This window comes from Chanodichthys erythropterus, chromosome 6 (genome assembly GCF_024489055.1).
Source record: "Chanodichthys erythropterus isolate Z2021 chromosome 6, ASM2448905v1, whole genome shotgun sequence".
In the NCBI taxonomy this organism is placed as follows: domain Eukaryota; kingdom Metazoa; phylum Chordata; class Actinopteri; order Cypriniformes; family Xenocyprididae; genus Chanodichthys; species Chanodichthys erythropterus.
In genome coordinates this window covers 5,287,501-5,309,993 of record NC_090226.1, presented here as the reverse complement: position 1 = coordinate 5,309,993, position 22,493 = coordinate 5,287,501, and the positions used below count along the sequence as shown (strand labels likewise).

The following is a 22,493-nucleotide window of genomic DNA, read 5'->3' as shown; positions in this document are numbered from 1 at the left end:
TTATTTATAGTATGCTATAGTGCTATATCACTAGGGTTAGTAACAAACAAGAAATATAAAGAGAAATAACCTCTAAAGAAATTAGTCTCTGGATGAGATTGGCTAAGTCTTTCTTTCATATTCTGAATCAAATACAATGGGCCTCATTCATAAAAACACAAGCAGAGCACATTTCTGTCTTAAGTTATTTAGAAAACCATTATATTGGATGAATTCGGCAATTTACATAAGAAGATTTATGTAACTGTAAACTGTATATTCTATCTCTTAAACCTACCATTCACAGAAAACTTTCTGCATTTTTACATTTTCAAAAAACATCACTTAGTGTGATTTATAATCTCATGGGGACCAAAAAATGTCTGCACAAGAACAAGGATTTCAGATATTGCCATCTTTGTGGGGACATTTTGTCCTCATAATGTAGGGGTTTAACAGGACCACACACGCGCGCGCACACACGTCCACCCCCGTGACAGACGCTTCATCTTTCTGCACAACATCCATCAGCTCAGTCCAAATGTGGAAATATTTCCCTCTGGCTGTCAACCTCTAACTGAATGATTACACAGAAAGCCCAAACAACAACCGGAACATAAAAAATAACATTAAAGTGATCAATTTTATACCATTTCATTTTTTCCCTAAAACTCCACTTATATTAATCAAGATGTCTTACGTTTTACATGACTATTTTCCAACCTTTCATAAGAAAATTATATGAGATATGTCATTAAACAAGTTGCTGAATACTGATATGTAGATGTGGGTGTTCATATGTTAATACGTTCATGGTTATCGCACCTATATTGTGACAATTAAAAACATTTTTGAAGGTTAAAATGCACGAATAAAACCAGTATTGTGTATAAAGTAATTAAAATGATCCATTTCATTCTAAAACTTAATGTAAACGATCTCAATCAGGGGTTTTCAAATTGGGGTCTGTGGAAATGTTTAGACTAGAGAACAAGAAAAATAATAATAATATTATAATGTAATATTTAGACATATTTATTATGTTAATTGTTCACAGTATAATTTGGGTCTTTATACAAGAATCTAAAAGATTCCTTTGAAATCTCATTTAATTAAGTTGACATTGTTCACTAATAATGTGATTCATTCCAATGATCAAAGTAAGGACTTAATCGCAGTAAGACGTTTACATGTCAAGAGCAAACATCTTCTCTCTTGTTTGCATGCACTTTTCATTATTCAGATTATTTTCTAAGAATTGTGGATATTTTCACTGCCTTTATTCATACAAATGTTACTGGCCAAGCGGGTCTTTGGTACCCGGCCTCAGTCATTTTTCTGGTGACGTGCCTAAAATGCCTCCATTTCAATCTTTTCGATCATCCCGATATTGCACTATATTCATGTCACGCAACATTGTCAACACAGACTCTTAAAACGTGCATTTTGGTCAGAGTTAAATAGATGTGATTAAAGTGTTTAAATACCTGCTTATTGCAATTAAAATCAGCATATGCCACGTTTTACATTTTTATGAGCTTAATCGCATCAATTTGATAAAAGTATTGTGTTTACATGAGGTAAAGTTTAATCGCAATACTGCCTAAATCTCATTATAATCACATTATGAAGGTGCATGTTTATAAGCATAGTAACTGACAAGAGAATGATAAAGAAAAAGAGAAAGAAATATTTCACATGTGGATAGCCGAAGCCACTAAACACCTCAGAGATTATCTCCACTGCATGCTAGGACACAACAAACACTCACACATGCACACACACGCACGCACCAGTGCTCAGCAGTACATGCTGAAGATCAATAACCACAATCTGTGCTGAGCAACTGTAGTTAATGTTCTTCCCCACAATCACCCACCTCACACACACGTATATTTATTTATAGTCTCGTTATTCACAAAAACAGTGACTAGAAAACAGCATTTATCCTCTCTTTCAATTCCTCACTTGTCTATCACAGAGTGTTGTTTTGCTAATCTGTCTTCTAATTCCCTCTGGCCACTATTTCCCCTTGCAAATGTTCTTTTTACCCATCCATCCATTCCTATTTAGTTTCCTCCGCCGCTCTAGACTGGTAATCACCATGAATGCATGAGAAAAAAATCACTGATTAAAGAATCAGTGTCGGTGCCTTGGATTTAGTTTTTAGCAATTCACTGGAACGGGGAAAGAATGCGATCGAAGATCATTACTTTGTTAGCCGTGATAACAGGAAATGGAGGACTCGTTACTACCCATGATTCCCTTCTTTTGGCTTAGTCATTCCAGAAACAGTGCAAGAAGATGGGACCATCATCGAAAAATGAATGGAAGAAGATAAAAGAGCTAAGTAGATAGGAGCTGTACTTGGGACACCAGAAGCACTGCCAAGATGGCCACTGTGTGAACTGACTTTTCTTCAAATGACATTTGTCATTCACAAGCAGTACTGAAGATTGTGATGATGTTCCTCTGCAAATATAGACAGAGATTGACCTATATATTCATTGTATTCTGCTTTAAAACACTCCATTATGCTTGAAGAAAAGGCTAATTTACTGTACATGCAGTCTGGAAGATAAATCTCATGACGTCTCATGACGCTATGTCATATGACGTTATGACGTAGTGTCTCGTTCCCTTATTCAGGGAACCAGGGTTACACAAGTAACCCGAGACGTTTTTCTGCATAAGTAACCCTGTACCAAGATTGATTGAAACTTTGAAATCTGAAAATTAAGCTTAAAACAGTAAAAATGTAGGATTTTTGTGATTTTAAACATAAACTACCATTCATTACTGTTTGGGATAAGTACGATTTTACGAAAATCTCTTATTCTCACCAAGACTGCATTTATTTGATCAGTAAAATTGTGAAATATTATTACAATATAAAATGACTGTGTTATAGTTTGAAATGTAATTTATTCCTGTAATGAAAATCTGAATTACTCCAGTCTTTAGTGTAGGGTTTTCAAAAGTACCAACTTCAGTACCAAATCAGTACTGAAATTTAAAAAATCTGATGATTCCTACCAGCATTTCCCCCTAGCATTTTGACCTCTGTTGAACGGATTTTTAAACACTTCTGATTGGCCATTGTGTCCACGCACTCAACAGATATGTCTGTGATTGGCTACAAAGATCAACGCTTCAAAAACATGTTGTAAATAGACATCTTTGACGCTCTTCACCGAGAGCTTACACAGATACACATGGGAGCGTTTGAAAGCAGGCTAATAATCCCTAATATATCCGATAAAAGCGTTGATCATTGTAGCCCATCTCAGACATATCTGTTGAACGTGTGAACACAATCAGAGGTGTTTAAGAATCCGTTCAACAGAGGTCAAAATGCTAGGGGGAAATGCTGGTATCGTCACATTTTTTAAATTTCAGTACCGAAGTCTGACATCCCTACTTCAGTGTCACATGATCCTTCAGAAATCATTCTAATATGCTGATTTGCTGCTCAAGAAACATTTTTGATTAGTATCAATGTTGAAAACATTGAAAACAGCTTAATATTTTTGTGGAAACATGCATTTTTTCAGGATTCTTTAAAGAATAGAAGGTTCAAAAGAACAGCATTTATTTCAAATAGAAATATTTTGTAACAATATATGTCTTTACTATCACATTTGATCAATTTAATGCATCCTTGTTAAATAAAAGTATTAATTTCTATAAAAAATATGGTTATATAATTTGAAATAATGAAATAATGAAAATAAAATGAAAACGCATATAAGGTCTTCTAAGTGACATCAGTTTCTTGATCCTTACCAGAGAAATATATTTTCAAAATCACATGTTTTGTCAGAGACTCACTCACAAGATCAAGCAGTGTGACGGTCTGAGCCACTTTGGTCTGATTTAGCTTAATACATCGTCTGGATGGTTGAATTTGGAAAGCTATTGCATGTTAAGCTGGCATAGAGACCCGCAAGCTTCCACAGACCTCTGGATCAGATGCCAAACGGGCTCTGCAAACAGTCATGTCTCAATTACAGCACATGCCCACGCTAGCACTGGATGAAATGAGCATGCTCATTTAAATGCTAATATTCTGTTTGTATGGCATTAGATTACGCCCTAGATGATTTATAATAGCACAAAATGTCAGATTAGATTCTTATTACTACAGAACAGACTAGACTGAACAAGATAGCATAATGCCAGCCAGAAATTTCACTCCTTACCATGGTACTCTAGTGGCACAGTGAAGGAAAAACATAATTATTTAAGCCACTGTTTGTGATGCTAGTAGCAACAGAAAAGCGGTGACTGAAAAGTCAAAACAGCTTATTAATTTTAAGCATTAAATGCACAATCAAAATCTGGTCTTTCCATTAGCTTTCTCAGTCATGCTGAAACATGCTGTGTGGATCATTATTCTCCTCGATACCATCGCGTTTAAACACAGACCATCAAATCTTGTTACTGTACAAATCAAAAACAAGTCAGCCCCCACTAATCCTTTTTGTATTGGCTTTCTTTCAGGCACCCGAGGGGCTGAGCAATTGAGAGAGCAGAAAAAAGGAGTCCGAGAAACGGAGGAGGCGACGAGAGAGAGAGAGAGAGTGAGGGAGGCAAAGTGAAAAAAAGCTCAAAAACAACCAACCACACTTGAGCTAAACTAGCCCACAGCGCCCGAAGACATTCTCACTCATCCGTTCACCTCAACCTCTGAGTCTTCAGCTACAAAAGAGCCATTAGCACCAAGCACAACCCACCCAACAGATGCACCCCGATCATCATTCATCAAAGCCCAACCATTAACATTAAGGGAAACCATCAATCCGAGGGGAGAGGATCGTTTTAAAAGAACTAGATTAAGATCAAGAGGTTGCACAGTCTATTTAGATCAATATCACTTTTTCTCGACCCACTGACCAAAAGGATTTACCAGACTTAACAGGAAGGTCACAGGCAACATTATTACAACCCTTTTCGGATGTATTTTATTCATGCGAAGCACAATTTATTCCTAAAGGGAATAGACTCTTTAAAAAGCATCAAGCGTCATGTGATGTGTGATAACATTTCCTGCTCTGACACTTTCTTAGCATTTTACTGCCCTGATGCATTAAAGGTGCCATCGAATTGAAAATTTTATTTACCTCGGCATAGTTGAATATCAAGAGTTCAGTACATGGAAATGACATACAGTGAATCTCAAACTCCATTGTTTCCTCCTTCTTATGTAAATCTCATTTGTTTAAAAGACCTCCGAAGAACAGGCGAATCTCAACATAACACCGACTGTTACGTAACAGTCGGGATCATTAATATGTACGCCCCCAATATTTGCATATGCCAGCTCATGTTCAAGGCATTACACAAGGGCAGAACGTCTGGATCTGTGCACAGCTGAATCATCAGACTAGGTAAGCAAGCAAGGACAATAGCGAAAAATGGCAGATGGAGCAATAATAACTGACATGATCAATGATATCATGATATTTTGAGTGATATTTGTAAATTGTCTTTCTAAATGTTTCGTTAGCATGTTGCTAATGTACTGTTAAATGTGTTACCATCGTTTCTTACTGTATTCACGGAGACAAGAGCCGTCGCTATTTTCATTATTAAACACTTGCAGTCTGTATAATTCATAAACACAATTTCATTCTTTATAAATCTCTCCAACAGTGTAGCATGAGCCGTTAGCCACGGAGTACAGCCTCAAATTCATTCAGAATCAAATGTAAATATCCAAATAAATATCATACTTACGCAATTAGACATGCTGAATGACGAACACTTTGTAAAGATCCATTTTGAGGGTTATATTAGCTGTGTGAACTTTGTTTATGCAGTGATAGAGTCGAGAGCTCGTGTGGAAGGGAGCATGCAATTTAAAGGGGCCGCAGCCTGAATCGGCGCATTTCTAATTATGCCTCAAAATAGGCAGTTAAAAAAATTAATAAAAAAAAATCTATGGGGTATTTCGAGCTGAAACTTCACAGACACATTCAGGGGACACCTTAGACTTATATTACATCTTGTAAAAAAACATTCGATCGTAGCTTTAAATGAATGAATTAAAGAGATTTATAACATTACAAATATATCCATTTAAAAACAAATATTTTCTTTTCATTAAAGAATCCTGAAAAAAATGATCACAGTTTCCACATACAATAGATATTAAGCATGACAACTGTTTTCAACACTGATAATATTAAGAAATGTTTCTTAAGCCATATTAGAATGATTTCTGAAGGATCATGTGATACTGAAGAAAATTCAGCTTTGTCATCACCGGAATGTGTTACATTTTAAAATATATATAAAACAGAAAATATCAGAAAATTCTAACTTTTATATTTTAATTATAATATTTCACAATATTACTGTTTTTACTGTATTTTTGATAAGATAAATGCAGCCATGGTGAGCATAAGAGACTTCTTTTAAAAAATCTTACCGACCCTAAACTTAAAGGGTAGTGTATATGTATCTACACAACTTTGAGTGCACTGAATCAAGGGCTATGTTTTAAATACCACACTGTCTGCTTCATATTAAATCTAGGATGTAGTCTAAGATTTGCTGATCTTATCTGGACTAAGCTGGTTTAAGTTCTGGTTTAAGATCTCTGAAGCTGAATTCACAATAGTATATTAGAATACTACTTTTAGTATTTCTGACATACTTTATATGGTACAAATACTGTAGTAAACATATTTTGGCTGGTTTAAGTTTTTTTTTTTTTTTTCTTCAGCATGGTACAGCAGATTTACTACCTAATCTTTTTTGTAAATAGCATGTGAAACAGTATATGCTGTATGCAAAATAAAATGCATGCTACATCGTTATCACATGACCTCACTTGATGCATGCTTAATTTAACAAGATGTGTCCAGCAATCATCTCTGAAACAATTAGAATTTTTATCCAATTTAGTTTAAATAATGTATTTTTTACATTGGAAATGGAAAAGTCAAGTCCTTCTGGGCATAGTATACCAAAACATATTCAAAAATAGCAGGTCATACGCCATTCTGAACATCCCAAGTGATACCCTGTGATGAAGGATCTCTGATTATCATCACTACGGCCCACCTATCACCTGCCCACCTCCAGACTCACAGCAGGAACATGTGGCCACGAGGAGGGGTGCGAAAATAGAGAACCGCTAACAGCATGTGATGACGTGCCCCTTATACTAATTGAGTATGGTCACCGCTGGCATAAACCCAGCATGACGTGTCTCCTTTGTGGAGCCTGTATCTTCAGTACATGCACAGTACATCAAGTGTCCTTGAGGTCCAGACGTGGTGGAGGATATGGATGGGTAGTGCAAGGTAGAAGGTCGGCAAATACAACTAAGGGAAGGCTTGCAATTGTTTTGCATTGATTTGCAAATAATCAAAAATATATTTCATGTATTTTGGCTTACACTTCCCATTGCCTCACTGTCTTAAGATCTTGCAATTTCATTGGCTGTTGTTTGCTGCAGCTAATGTATCTTGCTTATCAGAAAAAAGTTGGATGGAGTGGGATTCGAACCGGTGTCTCTGGCATGGGAGGCGGGCCCACTAACAAAGACTCTAAAGTGTGCTAACTAGTGTCCCTCTTGAGGTTTACCTGCACAGCTCCAGCTCCAGCTGGCCTCCATTACAAAAGCATATCTCACAAGTGCACACAATACCCATATGGCCCAAAAAAATAAAAAATAAAAATAATTAAAAAAAATGTATATATATATATATATATATATATATATATATATATATATATATATATATATATATATATATATATATATATATATATATATATATTCAAATTGAAAATATATTATGTTTAAACCTTTAAATGCCAAAATAATGTAAAAGTGTTTTGACAAATACATTTCAAATTTATGCTAAATATATGATGAAAAAACAGTGTTGGTTAATACGGAAGAGGATTAGGGCCAAGCAATAATAACATCTCAAGATTAAAGTTGTTACAATTTCGAGAAAAATTCGAGATAAAATGTTGAGAATAAACTCGTTAAATAACTTGAAAAAAAATCGTTAAATTTCAAGAAAAAAGTCTGGATAAAATGTTGAGAATAAAGTCATTAAATTACGAGAAAAAAGTCATTAAATTACGAGAACAAATTTGTTAAGTTACGAATTTGTTCTCATAGTTTAACAACTTTTTTCTCATAATTTAATGACTTTATTCTCAACATTTTATCTCAACTTTTTTCTCGAAATTTAACAAGTTTTTTCTCGTAATTTAACGAGTTTATTCTCAACATTTTATTTAGACTTTTTCCTCGACAATTAACAAGTTTTTTCTCGAAACTTAACAACTTTAATCTCGAGATGGTTTTATTTTTTTATTATTGCTTGGCCCTAATCCTCTTCCGTAGGTTAAGGATACTTTTCAAATTGAAAATATATTTTGTTTTAAACCAAATGCCAAAATATATATCAATATGTACTTCAATGACCAGGAAAATGCATTTTCATTCTTAAAATACATTTTAGGTTAATGAAAAATGTTTATAAATAATATTTAGATTGAAAATATTAAAAAAAGACCAAAACATAAAGTAAATAAAAACTTATTAAAATATATGTAAATTTTAATATAAAAATATAAAATATATCAATATAAAATCATATAAAAATATATATTTGCTGTCTGAGCAAAAAGAGTAAGATAAACACATATGTAAGTGATATCTGTCAGGCAGCAGGGACATTTTACGTTTATGGTTAAGCTGATGTGAACCAACCTCCTCTTTATGGACCCTTCCAAGCACATCTAGGACATCCCACTACCATTTTGTTTGTACCCACATTTTCATCTTTTTCTATAAATTATGCTTCTTTAAACTTTTTTGTTTGCATATTTTGTTCATAAAAACCTCTATGAAAAATGCCACCATGAGTCATTTTAAATTTAAATAGATTCTTTTTATCTAAAGCGACTTACACTGAATTTAAAATGCACATTTTATCAGTGATTTGCACTATTTCTATTCAAATGCATGGACAAACAGATACATAATAACATGCATCAAATGTCTGGTGGTGTAATCTAAACTCCAAGGGATTCATAAGAAACCTCTCGCATGTCTAATCTTGTTACTTTCTACCACAGGGCACTAACCGTGTCACAGTAACACTGTCACTGGATAAGTACCTACAGCTCTGCTAATGTCCTTTCCCATTTTCAGGGTGCCGCACGGACACGCACATACGCACACACGCGCACACACACAGGTGTTTGCTGGGAGCTGTGGTGACACCATCCTGATTTAACCTTGAGGACTCAGACGAAGGGACAGCATCACGGAAAGGAGAAATGAGACACGCACACTTTCACAGCATAAGCCTGCCTAACTTGCATATCCAATCTCATTTGTGTATTTCAGTATCCCTGTCCCAGTATCTTCTGCTGCATTCAACCATGATTGCATTCAACACCACACATCTGCTCCTCAATAGTGAGCTTGCAGTAATTTTATATTTATGCAAACTAAATGCAAATTTTTAAAGGCCTTTTATGGCCTTTTTTAAAAGTCTTGATTTTGCTTTTGGGCTCTACTAGAATAGGTTTTCATGTTAGAATGATCAAAAACACATTATTTTTTCACATATTTTACATTGTTGTAGCACCTCTCTTCTTAGGGCCCTGTCCTAAATGGCACACTTCTGCACTTCTTGTGGACTTACAAAGCCTGTTAAGTCCACAACACTTGGGTGGGGTGTTAAACTATAAATTTTTGTAAATTTATCTCCAACCCTAATATAACACACCTGAACCAGCTAATCAGGGTCTTCAGGATTACTAGAAACTTCCAGGCATGTGTTTAGGAGCTGGCTGGAGCTACACTGTGCATGACATCCTGTAGGGTGTCCCGTTTGTCTTTTTAGGTTCAGAAGGGTGCTCGCGAGTGCCCCCTTTGTGCCCTCGTTGCACACTTTTGGCGAGCCTGCACTGAGGCGAGCTCTGCAGCAAACTTCCACCTAACTGCAGCATTACATCACAAATGTGTGGGCACAGAGGAAGACCATAAAGAAGCTGATATAGGCTACTTCAAGCGAAATCAAAGAACGGACTGATGTGACGTTATTTTGAAGGAAATCAGGCTAAGTTCAATTGGAATTAGTTTTGGGAGTTCGAAACTGGAACTTTCTAAACTTTCTGGAAAATTTTGCTTTGGTTGGTAAACACCTTCGCCCTATCATTGGTTCATGGCGATTATGTAATAGGTAGGTGTGGCTCTGAGGCTCAGCCTTCTTTGATGTGGGAATCTTCTCTGGTTCATTTCTTCTGTTCAACTGCGAGTGAAAACATGAACACACTGGAAAGCAGCTTTATAGTAGAAAATGAAGTTGTAATTTTGATTAAATGAGCACTTGTTTTTACATTTAATATTGTAAAGCTGCTTGCTTATGTATCTATTGTATAAAGTGCTATATAAATAACGTAATGTGACTTTAATAGAGTGCCGAACTGCAGAGCTTGTGCAAACACATCCACATTGATATGATCAGATTCTTAAGCTTTTTTAAAAAAAAAAATGCTTGCTGTTTTCTCATTTTGTTGTGTGATTATTTTGTTATTGAGAGGAAAGCGTGCAGCACATATTTACATATTCATCTAAATGTTGCAGCGTCGATATGTTCGCTAACAGTATATCGCTGTTCACGTATTTCAAACTTCTTTTTACCCCTAAGCGAAGAATGAAAAAGAACTTTGCCATGAATATATGTGTGCCCATTATGGTTCTGGAATGCTCTGTTCTGATAGGTGCAACATGATCTGATTGGTCAACCACTTTGAGTGTGTTTTGGAAAGTCACACCTCTTACCATAACCTCAAGTTTCAACATAATGCAACTCAACCAGGACTTGGGTGGGAATTATGAATGGGAATGGGAATCACGTGTTTGTTCCTAGAAGAAAACTCAAGACTACAATCCATCCTTTTCAGGGAGTTCAGAAAAAGTACGCACTGATATAGAGAATAACTCCCTTTGGAGTGGAGTTTGTGACATGTCCTGATTTTGCCGAGTTAGACGCATTCCTGGGTCAACATATTTTGTTGATCCTGGAACAACATTCCTGTCCGAACATTTAATCATAACCATATCCATATGATAGGTGAATAACACTGATGTCCAGTAGAAGGACCTAACCCTGATTGTAAGCCTAAACTTGAGATAAAATATAAATCAAAGTCCCTCTAAGACAAGTCTTTTCTTTGAAACGCCTCTCAGGCATTCAAGTGCAGCTCCTATCACTTTGAATGGAGAAACATCAAACTCTCCAAAGCTGTTTGCCATGCTTTCGATTAAATTTCATATTTGAAATCACCAATGAAATCTGACAACAACTGTCTCATAAATTTTGTTTCTAAACACTCGAATCATGACAAAAAAACTGCACTTTCTCCCATTCATAATAATACGAGTGACACGTCTTGTGTTATTCTATAGTCTTTGTATAAACTTGTCCCTCACATCTGATTGGTTGATTCTACTTAAAAAGTTCTGTGACTTTATAACTTTGCAGACAATGCTCAAAACAGTAACATTAAAGGTGCCCTAGAATCAAAAATTGAATTTATCTTGGCATAGTTGAATAACAAGAGTTCAGTACATGGAAAAGACATACAGTGAGTCTCAAACTCCATTGCTTCCTCCTTCTTATATAAATCTCATTTGTTTAAAAGACCTCCGGAAAACACACAGATCTCAACATAACACAGACTGTTACGTAACAGTCGGGATCATTAATATGTATGACCCCAATATTTGCATATGCCAGCTCATGTTCAAGGCATTACACAAGGGCAGGCAGTATTAACGTCTGGATCTGTGCACAGACTAGGTAAGCAAGCACGAACAACAGCGAAAAATGGCAGATGGAGCAATAATAACTGACATGATCCATGATAGCATGATATTTTTAGTGATATTTGTAAATTGTCTTTCTAAATGTTTCGTTAGCATGTTGCTAATGTACTGTTAAATGTGGTTAAAGTTACCATCGTTTCTTACTGTATTCACGGAGACAAGAGAACCGTCGCTGTTTTCATTTTTAAACACTTGCAGTCTGTATAATTCATAAACACAACTTCATTCTTTATAAATCTCTCCAACAGTGTAGAATTAGCCGTTAGCCACAGAGCACAGCCTCAAACTCATACAGAATCAAACATAACATCAAAATAAATACTTTACTCACATAATTCGAAGCATGCATACAGCATGCATGACGGACATCTTGTAAAGATCCATTTGAGGGTTATATTAGCTGTGTGAACTTTGTAAATGCACTGTAATATAGTCGAGAGCTCGTGTGGAAGGGAGCACGCCATTTAAAGGGGCGGCGCTGCCAAAATCAGTGTATAGTTAATGATGCCCCAAAATAGGCAGTTAAAAAAATTAATTAAAAAAAATCTATGGGGTATTTTGAGCTGAAACTTCACAGACACATTCAGAAGACACCTTAGACTTATATTACATCTTGTGAAAAAGCATTCTTGGGCACCTTTAAAGAAAGTTAAAAAAATGTGAAAAAGCATAATAGGTCCTCTTTAATACAGAGCCATGAAATATTCAGAACCTTTAAATGTAATTACTCTTGCTTCTTTCATTTTTCTTGTGAGAAAAATACCTTAGTAATCTCACAAAAAAAGAATTTCAGAAGAGATCACAACAATGTCTCTCACACTGTGCTCAGATCTAGCAGTCTGGACTCCAGTCTAATTAGTATCTATTTTTAAGAATCTTCAATTGAACATGAGAACTCCATTAAATCTCTTGAGCAACAAGAGTGATTCTGTCTTGCACTTCCAGATATATTTGCTCCAGGTCATTCTGATTATTTGGATGGCACTTGTTCACTGCAATTTTCAAATAATCTATTTGACCGGGCTTTTATTAAACCACTCCAATATCAATTTGGCCTTGTGTGTAGGAACTGACCTGTTGATAATGAACTACCTCACAAGTTTCTAGCCACCTCCTGTAATACTGCACCGCATTTTGCATCATCCCTTCTTTCTTCAGTTTCAATAAGAACCAATTTCCTCTCCATGGCTGCTAATTTATGCATTTGTTTTACTTTAGAATTTTTGCACTTCTTTAGTCTTCATCTTCACAAACGTCCTTCACATACAACCGGAATACTTGAACTGGAGGGTTTTTATCCAGAAAATGTGATAGTAATTTAAATGATTCACAAGTCATTTGCAAGGAAATTATGTCCCCGCTAGGGTCATTGTTTTTTATTCAAATAAACTTCTGCAGCCCAGAAACTGAATATTTAAGCAAATGGCATATTTCTGCATTTCATTTTTGTTAAAAATCCCTTTTATTTTCTAACAAAACAGTCACATTGCAATGAAAAATTATGAGATTTAGGAGGGAATGCACTGTGCCCGCTTAATGCATTTTTTTTTCATTTGCATGCATTATCTGTGTTGTTTTAGCGGCCAATTCTCTAAAGGAATTATGCAAATCTGGTAATTGCGCAAAAGAATTGTGCATAATGCAATTTGCACCATCCAGACACCTGAACTAGCTCTTGAAAATGCCAAAAGCGCATTTGGTTGCACGGTAAATCAGGAAATAACATTCCTCACCGTTTGATGAATAACTGCTACCAAGATCAGTAGAAAATGTTCACAAATTACTCTAATAAATAAACAAATTTACTTTTGTGAATACAATGTAATCTATAATAAGCCATTTAAAAAACGAGACCTGTTTGATATGAATGTCAATGAATTAATTTAAATACACATTAAAACACACCTGGTTAAACTCAACTAATGATGGTTAGTGAATAAGACAAAGCCGAAAAACTGTACAACTGTGGATTTGCCTGTCAGCACTTTGTAATAAAATGTCATTAAATTCCAATGTGAAATGCAATTCAGTCAAACTAGCAAACTGGTAAAAGGCTTGAATGCTTTGCGAGACTCTTGATATGGTATTTACAATATACAGGATCCATATGTCATCCAAAATATGTGAGAAAATGCCATATGGTGCCTTAGAGGATAGAGTAACGGAGAACAAGATGGATGGAAAGGACACAGGGCAAGGAAGAGAGAGGAAGAAGCACAGAGTGAGGATGTGTGACAGGAAAGGAGCCAAAAAGAGAGCTGGCTGACAGAGAGACCGAGAATAAAGGACAGCGGTAGAGTGAAATGGTGGCAGAGAAGACAAGGAATCAGATGGAGGGAAACAAAGTCTCTCAGACAAGCATTTGTCCTTGACATTCCTTCGTCTCCTGGCCTCGTGCGGTGTGCTGACGGAGTGTGATTTAACTAGGCCACTGTTCCACTCTCACAGAAACACGGATAGACAAGAAGAGGTGAGACTGAGAGAAAACAAATGTCTCCAGTCCTCAACTGTTGAATACATGAGACTGATCTTGAACCGTCACCCTTTTTTGTAGGTTGTTAAATAATAAGGTATGAGAGGTTGTGCTGCTTTGTGTATACAGTCAAACTGAACACTAAAGAGATTATTAAGCACAACGCCAAAGTCCCTTTCAGGAAAGTCAGTTCACTTGGCGGCCATATTGGCAACAATACTCATGCAAGTACAGCGTATATGATTACTGAAAAGACAGAAATCTCCAGTTGTAAAGATTATGTTACAATAAACCAGGAATAAAATTTGATATCAGCTATATCATAATTTGTCTTTCTTTCTACATTTTAAAGCCAGTTTAGCTTATTCCAATACACATTCAAGAGCAAAAATCAGGTGATGCCACTATCAGACACATGATTTGCTCTTTTAACTGTAAGGAGAGGCTTCAGTTTCTACAGCCGCCGTATTCATGCATTAAGGGTTAGAATTATCTGGCAATGAAAATCATTTTCTCTGTTGACAGACATTCAAAATTAACCATCTATTGAGACAAAATACATTTTTTGCAGCTGTATTTTTTTTTTTTTTTACAGACCGTGGCAAACTTTATGTGTGCGCTTGAGTGCTGATTAAGGCAATTATTATTATGATTTATGGCTAATTAATATAAACACATGATTAGTCGACTAGAAAAATCTTTAGTTGAGGGCAGCCCTAGTTGTTTCTTCATTAATTTGGAGATTAACTTTTAAATGATTACATTAGAAAATATATTAAAAAAAACATATAAAAATGTATTTTAATAGTGATTAATCACAGAAAAACTTTGTAATTAATTTAGTTAATTTTTTTAATCCATTGATATATGACTATATATATATATATATATATATATATATATATATATATAGTCACACGTATCTGAATGTAAGTTATTCTACAATAGCTTTGAATGTGGGTTATCTACTTAAATTTTAGAGTCAGAACTGTCTAAAATGTGTTCCAGTATTTGTGTCTTTGGCCTGTCCATTGACAGAGTGCCACATCCGATTAAATTTTGAAATATTAATGAATATAAGAGCCTCTTTCCAGAAGTGCCACATAAAAGACAGACAACCCAAAAAAGAAATCAGCTGTGAAGAGACTTAAAGAGCAGGAGAGTGGGTGGAAAAAAAGGAGTGAGAGTGAGAGCGTGATTACACAGTTGAATGAGACATAGAATGGAGGAGAAGAAAAGAACACAGCCCACAGATGACACCAAAACTGGAGGCAGGAAGAGCAACCTTGGCAACACAAGAATTCATAGACTAGGCGTATCCCTCAAGTAAAGAACTTTTACTGACAGCAAGCTGATAAACTAGTCTTAAAGGGATAGTTCACCTAAAATGAAAATTCTGTCATCACCACGTTGTTTCAAACCTGTATGACTTTCTGTGTGCCGTGGAAAAGGAATAATTTTGCACAGTGTTCACACTGCTTGTAGATTTTAAGAATACAATTTTCAGTTCCACATTTTGAGCATTTTCCATGCATGAAAGAAAAATAATACTGATTTGACCAACATGAGGGTGAGTAAACCAATGACAGTTTTCATTTTTGGGATAACAGTTGTTGTTTTTTAAATGTAGTATTATACATAACCTTTCAAAAGTTTGTGGTCTTTGAAAAAAAAAAAAAAGAAGTCTCTTTTGCTCACCAAGGCTGTAATTATTTGATCAAAAATACAGTAAAAACAGTAATTTTAAAGTAGATTTATTTATGTAATGGAAAAGCTGAATTTTCAGAAATCATTCTAATATGCTGATTTCTTATTACTATCAATGCTAAAAACATTTGTGCTGCTTAATATATCTGTGGAAACTGTGAAACTGTACATTTTTTCAGTACTTCTTTGATCAATAGAAAGCTCAAAGGAACAGAATTTGGAATATAAATCTTTTGTAACCTCATAAAAGTCTTTCCTGTCATTTTTTATCTGAATAAGAGCATTAATAATAATAAAAAAAAATCTACTGACCCCAAACTTTTGAACGGTAGTGTACATCAAACACTACTTGCTAAGCTTCAAAAGTCTTGAGAAGACAATAAATTATCTATAAATGCCACAATTTAATATTTATACGTCTTAGCAAAAGTCATTCTTAAAAATAAAGGTTCCAAAAAGAGTTTTATAGCACAACCAGATATAATTTGAGAACCTTTTTCATTTCTATGGTTCTTTAGAAAGTTCTACATATTGGTGGCACAAAGAACAAAAAACAGAAGTGCTTTTGCTCTGTGAAAGGATGATATCTAGAACCGATGTACTGATCTGAAGAATGTATAATGTAACATCAAGAAGTTTTTCTCCAAAGAACCATATAAACATCTTAAGAACCTCAGAAAATGGGTCTTAATATGAAGAATTCCTTAAAATAACCTCTGAAGAACCTTTATTTTACAATGTACAAGGCTATTTTTTACTCAACCATAGGGTCTTATTCATGTCAAGTAAGGTAACAATCCTTACCTGATTCTCCTCATGGGTCACCCGCATCTGTTCTTTGAGGATAGACGTGCGCGCTGCCTCCTCTTTCCTCATCACGCGTTCTTTCTTCAACTCGGGGCTCCAGAAGCTCTTGATGCTGTTGGTGGAGGAGCCCAGCTTGCTGTCCTTCAGGTCCAGCTCCCTCCGAAGGAGATCGTTTTCTCTTTGCATGTCCCGTAGCTGCGCCTGGAGCTCCAAAAGTTCACCGCCACCGCCCCTGACCGCCTGCCGCAGCAGGGCAGACGGCGTCCCCTGGTGGTGGAGCATAGACAGCGAGCCCAGGTCACCGTAAGACAGCAGGTCAGCGTGCGGGATTCCTGCCGTGGCGATGTTAGGGGTGCTGCCCATGGCCGTGACCCGAGCGCCGTACATCGCTCGACTCGTGGCCCGACCGAGCGTCATGGTGCCTTTGGGGTAAGTAGCCGTGGAGCCGACGGCTTCGTGGTCGCTCAAGTACATTGGGCCGGATGTGGCGTAGGCAGCATTGAGGGACTGGATGTTCTCCATGGATAAGGTCTTGCAGCCCGAACTGCCACTGTTGGCTCGACGATGGCCCAACCGAGGAGAGCGGGGCAGCCGCGGGGAGCGAGCGGGGCTGCCCTCAATGTGGCCGACGGCGCGCGCGCTGCCATACATCTCCCAAGGTTCCCAAGAGCCTTGTGTCCGTAAGAAAAGCCCCTCACAGATTGACAACGGTTTTTAGTGCATCCTAGAAAGGAGAACAGAAATCACACACTTCAAAATGGCTGTTGTCTGGAACAGTTCTTTAACCAAGACATTTATGTTCAGTGCATGGTTTAAAGGGTTAGTTCACCCCAAAATGACATTTCTTTCATTATTTATTCACCCTCAAACCTGTAAGACCTTTGTTCGTCTTCAGTACACAAATTAAGATATTTTTTTGATGAAATCTCTCTGACTCCCCTATAGACTGCTATAAGTTATAACAACTTTCAAGGCCCAGAAAGGCAATAAAGACATTGTTAAAATAGTCAACGTGACAACAGTGGTTCAATCTTAAAGGATAAATTCACTTTCAAATAAAATTTTCCTGATAATTTACTCACTCCCATGTCACCCAAGATGTTCATGTCTTTCTTTCTTCAGTCGAAAAGAAATGAAGGTTTTTGATGAAAACATTCCAGAATTATTCTCCTTATAGTGGACTTCAATGGACTACACTGTTGAAGGTCAAAATTAGTTTTAGCGCAGCTTCAAATGGCTTTAAACGATACCAGATGAGGAACGCAGGGGTCTTATCTAGAGAAACGATCGGTCATTTTCGGAAAAAAAAAAGTGTAAATGTATATGCTTTATATAAACAAATGATCGCCTTCCAAGTGGTTCCGCCAAAACCACACTTTCGTATTCTTCAAAAAACTTACGCTGTATGTCCTACACCTTCCCTATTCTACTTACAGAAAAAACAGAACTAGGGCTGTGTTCGTTCCGTAAGTAGAATAGGGAAGGCGTAGAACATACAGCATAAGCTTTTTGAAGAATATGAAAGTGTGATTTTCCCGGAACCACATGGAAGGCGATCATTCGTCTGGTATCATTTAAAGCCTTTTGAAGCTGCACTGAAACTGTCATTTTGACCTTCAACCGTTTGGAGACCACTGAAGTCCACTATAAGGAGAATAATCCTGGATTGTTTTCATTAAAAACCTTAATTTCTTTTCGACTGAAGAAAGAAAGACACGTACATCTTGGATGACATGGGGGTGAGTAAATTGTACTTTTTGTGCGCAAAAACAAAACAAAAATAACAACAATTATTCAACAATTTCATCTCTTTCCTGTCATTCTCCTACACTGTTGATGTTGTCAACACAGTGCAGCACTTCCGGGTTCTACGTCAGAATGCCAGCTCATTATTGGCTCACGTGAACTGCGTCGGCCAATACTGAGTCGGCGTTCTGACACAGAACCTGGAAGCACTGCACTAAACTACATAAGAGAATGACACAAAAGAGAGGAAATTGGTGAATAAAGTCGTTTGTTTTGTTTCTGCGTACAAAAAAGTATTCTTGTCACTTCATAACATTAAGGTTGAACCACTGTAGTCACATGGACTATTTAACGATGACTTTACTACCTTTCTGGGCCTTGAAAGTGGTTAGGATGATGGTCTCTATGGGGGAATCAGAAATCTCTTGGATTTCATCACAAATATCTTAATTTGTGTTCTGAAGATGAACGAAGGTCTTACAGGTGTGGAACGACATGAGGGTGAGTAATTAAACAGAATTTTTCATTTTTGAGAAATCAGTTCAACACAAGTCAATAATTTCTACATGGATACAACATACTTTTTTCTCACAGAACTTAAGCTTTTATTTTATGCACTAGAAGTCTATCTCCACAAATTGAAACAGATCACTTATTGGCATACGTCATGAATTGAATCAACACGGAACTGACTTGAACTGAATAATGACACTGTTGTCTTTTTTGGAGCTATTTTACAGCAGAATTTGAATTTGTCTCATATTTGAAGTTGTTTTTTCTGTTATTTTCCTGTTTATTACTGTGAAGTAATACTGTTATTACTTCTATATCATTGTGCGCTATATAAATAAAGGTGACTTGACAAATGCTGAAAGTACTGTTCTTCAAAAGTGAATTCATTTAACCTTAAAACCTTTTTTTCAATCCTTTTCTAGTCAGTAGTAACTACTGGATAAAAATATTGCACAGACAAAGATAGATTTCCAGCCCATTAATATTTTAGAGCTGTGCATATCTTTTTCATTCACAACAGCCTAGAGTTAATCAAAATGCAAAGATGTATTACGTTCCTGAGAGACATTTTGTTCTTTTTCATTTCGGCAAAAACATAACTTCCTTCAAATTTTGTTCAAGATAACGTCTATTCTTCAGAAAGATGAGTCGAAATGAAAAGTGCCCTGCAGTTTTTCTCAGAGGTGGGGACCACTTGCTGCTCGCGGGGATGACGCTGATGCTGTGGAGAGGGTTGCTATGGCAACAGTGACTGAGATGATGAAGGAGAGCGCACCTGTTTTCACGCGTATGAAAAGTGAGGATGTGTGGGCATTCATGGGCGTGTGAAGGAGAGAAAGAGTGAGAAATGTACATTTATGCTGAAGTGAAACAAAGCCGGTATGCAGATGGCCTGGTCATCTGTGCATTTCCGTGCCAGAGAAAGGACATGTCCGGCCCTCATCTTTCCGGCCAAAGACCATATATAGCACGCCATACTGGACAAACGAACAAAAAAGAAAAGAACTGTACCCAAATGTCAAGATATTTACATTTTCTGGTGCCTGCCTGCACTAAAAAACCACATCACTCCAAAAATATCCTGTTAAATTTATAGTAAAAAAAAAAAAAAGTGACTGCGTTTGCTAGAAAATCACTGTAAAAATATGATGACAATATTATGGGATTAAATATTGATGCCTGCATATTTTACAGTTTATAACCATATTTCATCATCTGAGATCATGTTAAATTACCAATCTTAAACTACCAAAATTGGCTTTTTACCTTAAAATGAACTGATAACCATAATACAGGTGGTGAAATAGAAAGCCACATGAAAAAACACTAACTAAACAGAAAATGAAACACAAAACACCCCAATGTTTATTACTGATAACAAATATTAGAAGAAACAACTATTTATACTGTATAAAATATAATAATATGTGATGTGTGATGTCTTTTACTGTTGCTGTAAATGGTCCAGTTTTCAATTGTTTTTACTTGTGAAACCCATACATTTGACAGTGTTTTAATGTAAAATTACTTGTTAACATCTAGCGTTAGCGTCAGTTCTGGCGGGTCACGTCAGTCAAGCTTGCATCAGCTGACTCCCAGGTGACTTATGTCTACCTATAGGAATACGACGCCTATTACGGCATCTATATATAAGCTCAGTATTATCAGCAGCTAGATAATAGATGCGCAGGGAGTTCTTGGTCCTGACAGAACTAGGGTGTGTTCACACTTGTAGTTCGGTTCTCTTAGTTCTTTTGGTCTGGATCAAAAAATAAAATTATACATTTAGTCCTGGTTCTCTTAGGTGTTCACACTGCCATTTCCAAGACTGAACATAAAAATACACAAAAAAATAAATAAATAAAATAAAATTATGATGTATACTTTTGACAGAACTTATCAAACATCCAAAACAATGCTGTGTGATGAGCTAAACGCACTCGTTGTAGGTCTGTACATATGATTGAGTTATAAATTGTGTACAGAAATTCCCGTTACACACAAAGAAAGATCTGCTGCAAAGAGACAGGGTTTCCGAGGCCTGTACTTAACTGTAATGGGCAAGGTAGCTCCTATGACGAGAAAAAAAAGGTACACTTGAGTATTCTGTTCTTTTTAGGGTCACATCTTGTGACATCACGCCTGTTTTTGGTTTGTTTAGATGCGTTTGGTCCGAGTTGCGTTCGTTTTTCAGTCGAACCACATCAGAGTTTGTTTTGAAGCGGACCAAGACCCTCCTTTTCAGCTTGTTTGGTGCAGACTGCGCTGTTCACACTTATTCAAATGAACTGCACAAACAGAGCAATCACACCAGAGTTCGCTTTAATTGAACCAAACCTGCCAAGTGAGAACACACCCTTACAGTTAATCAGTTAACAGGTTTTACTGTAGTATTTTTCTGTAAAAATCACAAAGATTCCAGTGTAAAATAACACCGGCAGGATTTGAGGTATCATTCATGTCCATAGCACAGACGCTGCAGGATGAGTTACGCCCGGAAGTTAGTTCAAACCCGCAACCCTTGGAACTAGAAACTGTGTGATGATAGGGATGTTTGCCTCGGGAAACACCATTAATTAAACTAGGCTTTCTGAAGCTTCGTCTTCTGTTCATTTCCAACACCAAGGTCATGGGTTTGATTCCCAAGATGTACACCTTGAATACACTCCAAATCACTTTAGATAATAGTATCTGCCAACAGCATAAATTAACTAAGCAAATCTAGCTTTTTGGATGTTGCTAACAGACTGAACTGGTTAATGTCAGCATTGAAAAAACATAAAACTCTCCTGAAAGAGAACTTAATGACAGAAAGGGCTTTTTGGGTAAGTAATATATAGAAGCCAGCTGCTCTCCAGCATAAATGGCTTAATCAAGGTGGTAGGGTGCAAATCACAAGCCACTGACTCTCTCTCTCTCTGTCACCCACTCTGATGCTCGAAACAGGGTGTTATAGAGGCACAAAGGGGAAATTACCCAGACTTCAATAACACAACATGTTAAAAGAGGAACTGGCCAAGCGATACATCTGTTGAGGAATGCGGTTTAACCAAGGTGTTCAGTGCACGGTTTGATTCAGCTCAAGTCAATCTTTGTTTCACAGACCTTACCCTGGTAAAATATCTTATCTATCACCACAAATCACTTGTTGGCAGATGTAAAAAAGAAAAGCAAATGCTGAAACTATTCATTTAATCTTAATCTAACTTTAACTAATGAACATTAATCCTTATCTTACAACTTCTGGATAAGGATTTTTTTTTAACGCAAAAATGCATTTGTATTTTAAAGCTATATCTATATCTATAGATATGGTATAAAACACAGTGATATGTTTCTCTTCTGAATTATGTCTTAATAGTATTAATAATAATATTAAATAAAAGGATTTCG

The 22,493-nt window shown here is 36.4% G+C and overlaps 1 protein-coding gene across 1 annotated transcript in view; it reads right to left on the bottom strand.

The window, feature by feature from the left end:
• Positions 1–17,492, bottom strand: part of erc2 (ELKS/RAB6-interacting/CAST family member 2) — a 61,414-nt gene extending 43,922 nt beyond the window's left edge. The window contains exon 1 of the mRNA XM_067387151.1: positions 16,839–17,492. Within this exon, the coding sequence (XP_067243252.1) occupies positions 16,839–17,492 (654 nt within the window). The remainder of the gene's footprint in view (positions 1–16,838) is intronic.
• Between the last annotated feature and the right edge of the window lie 5,001 nt (positions 17,493–22,493).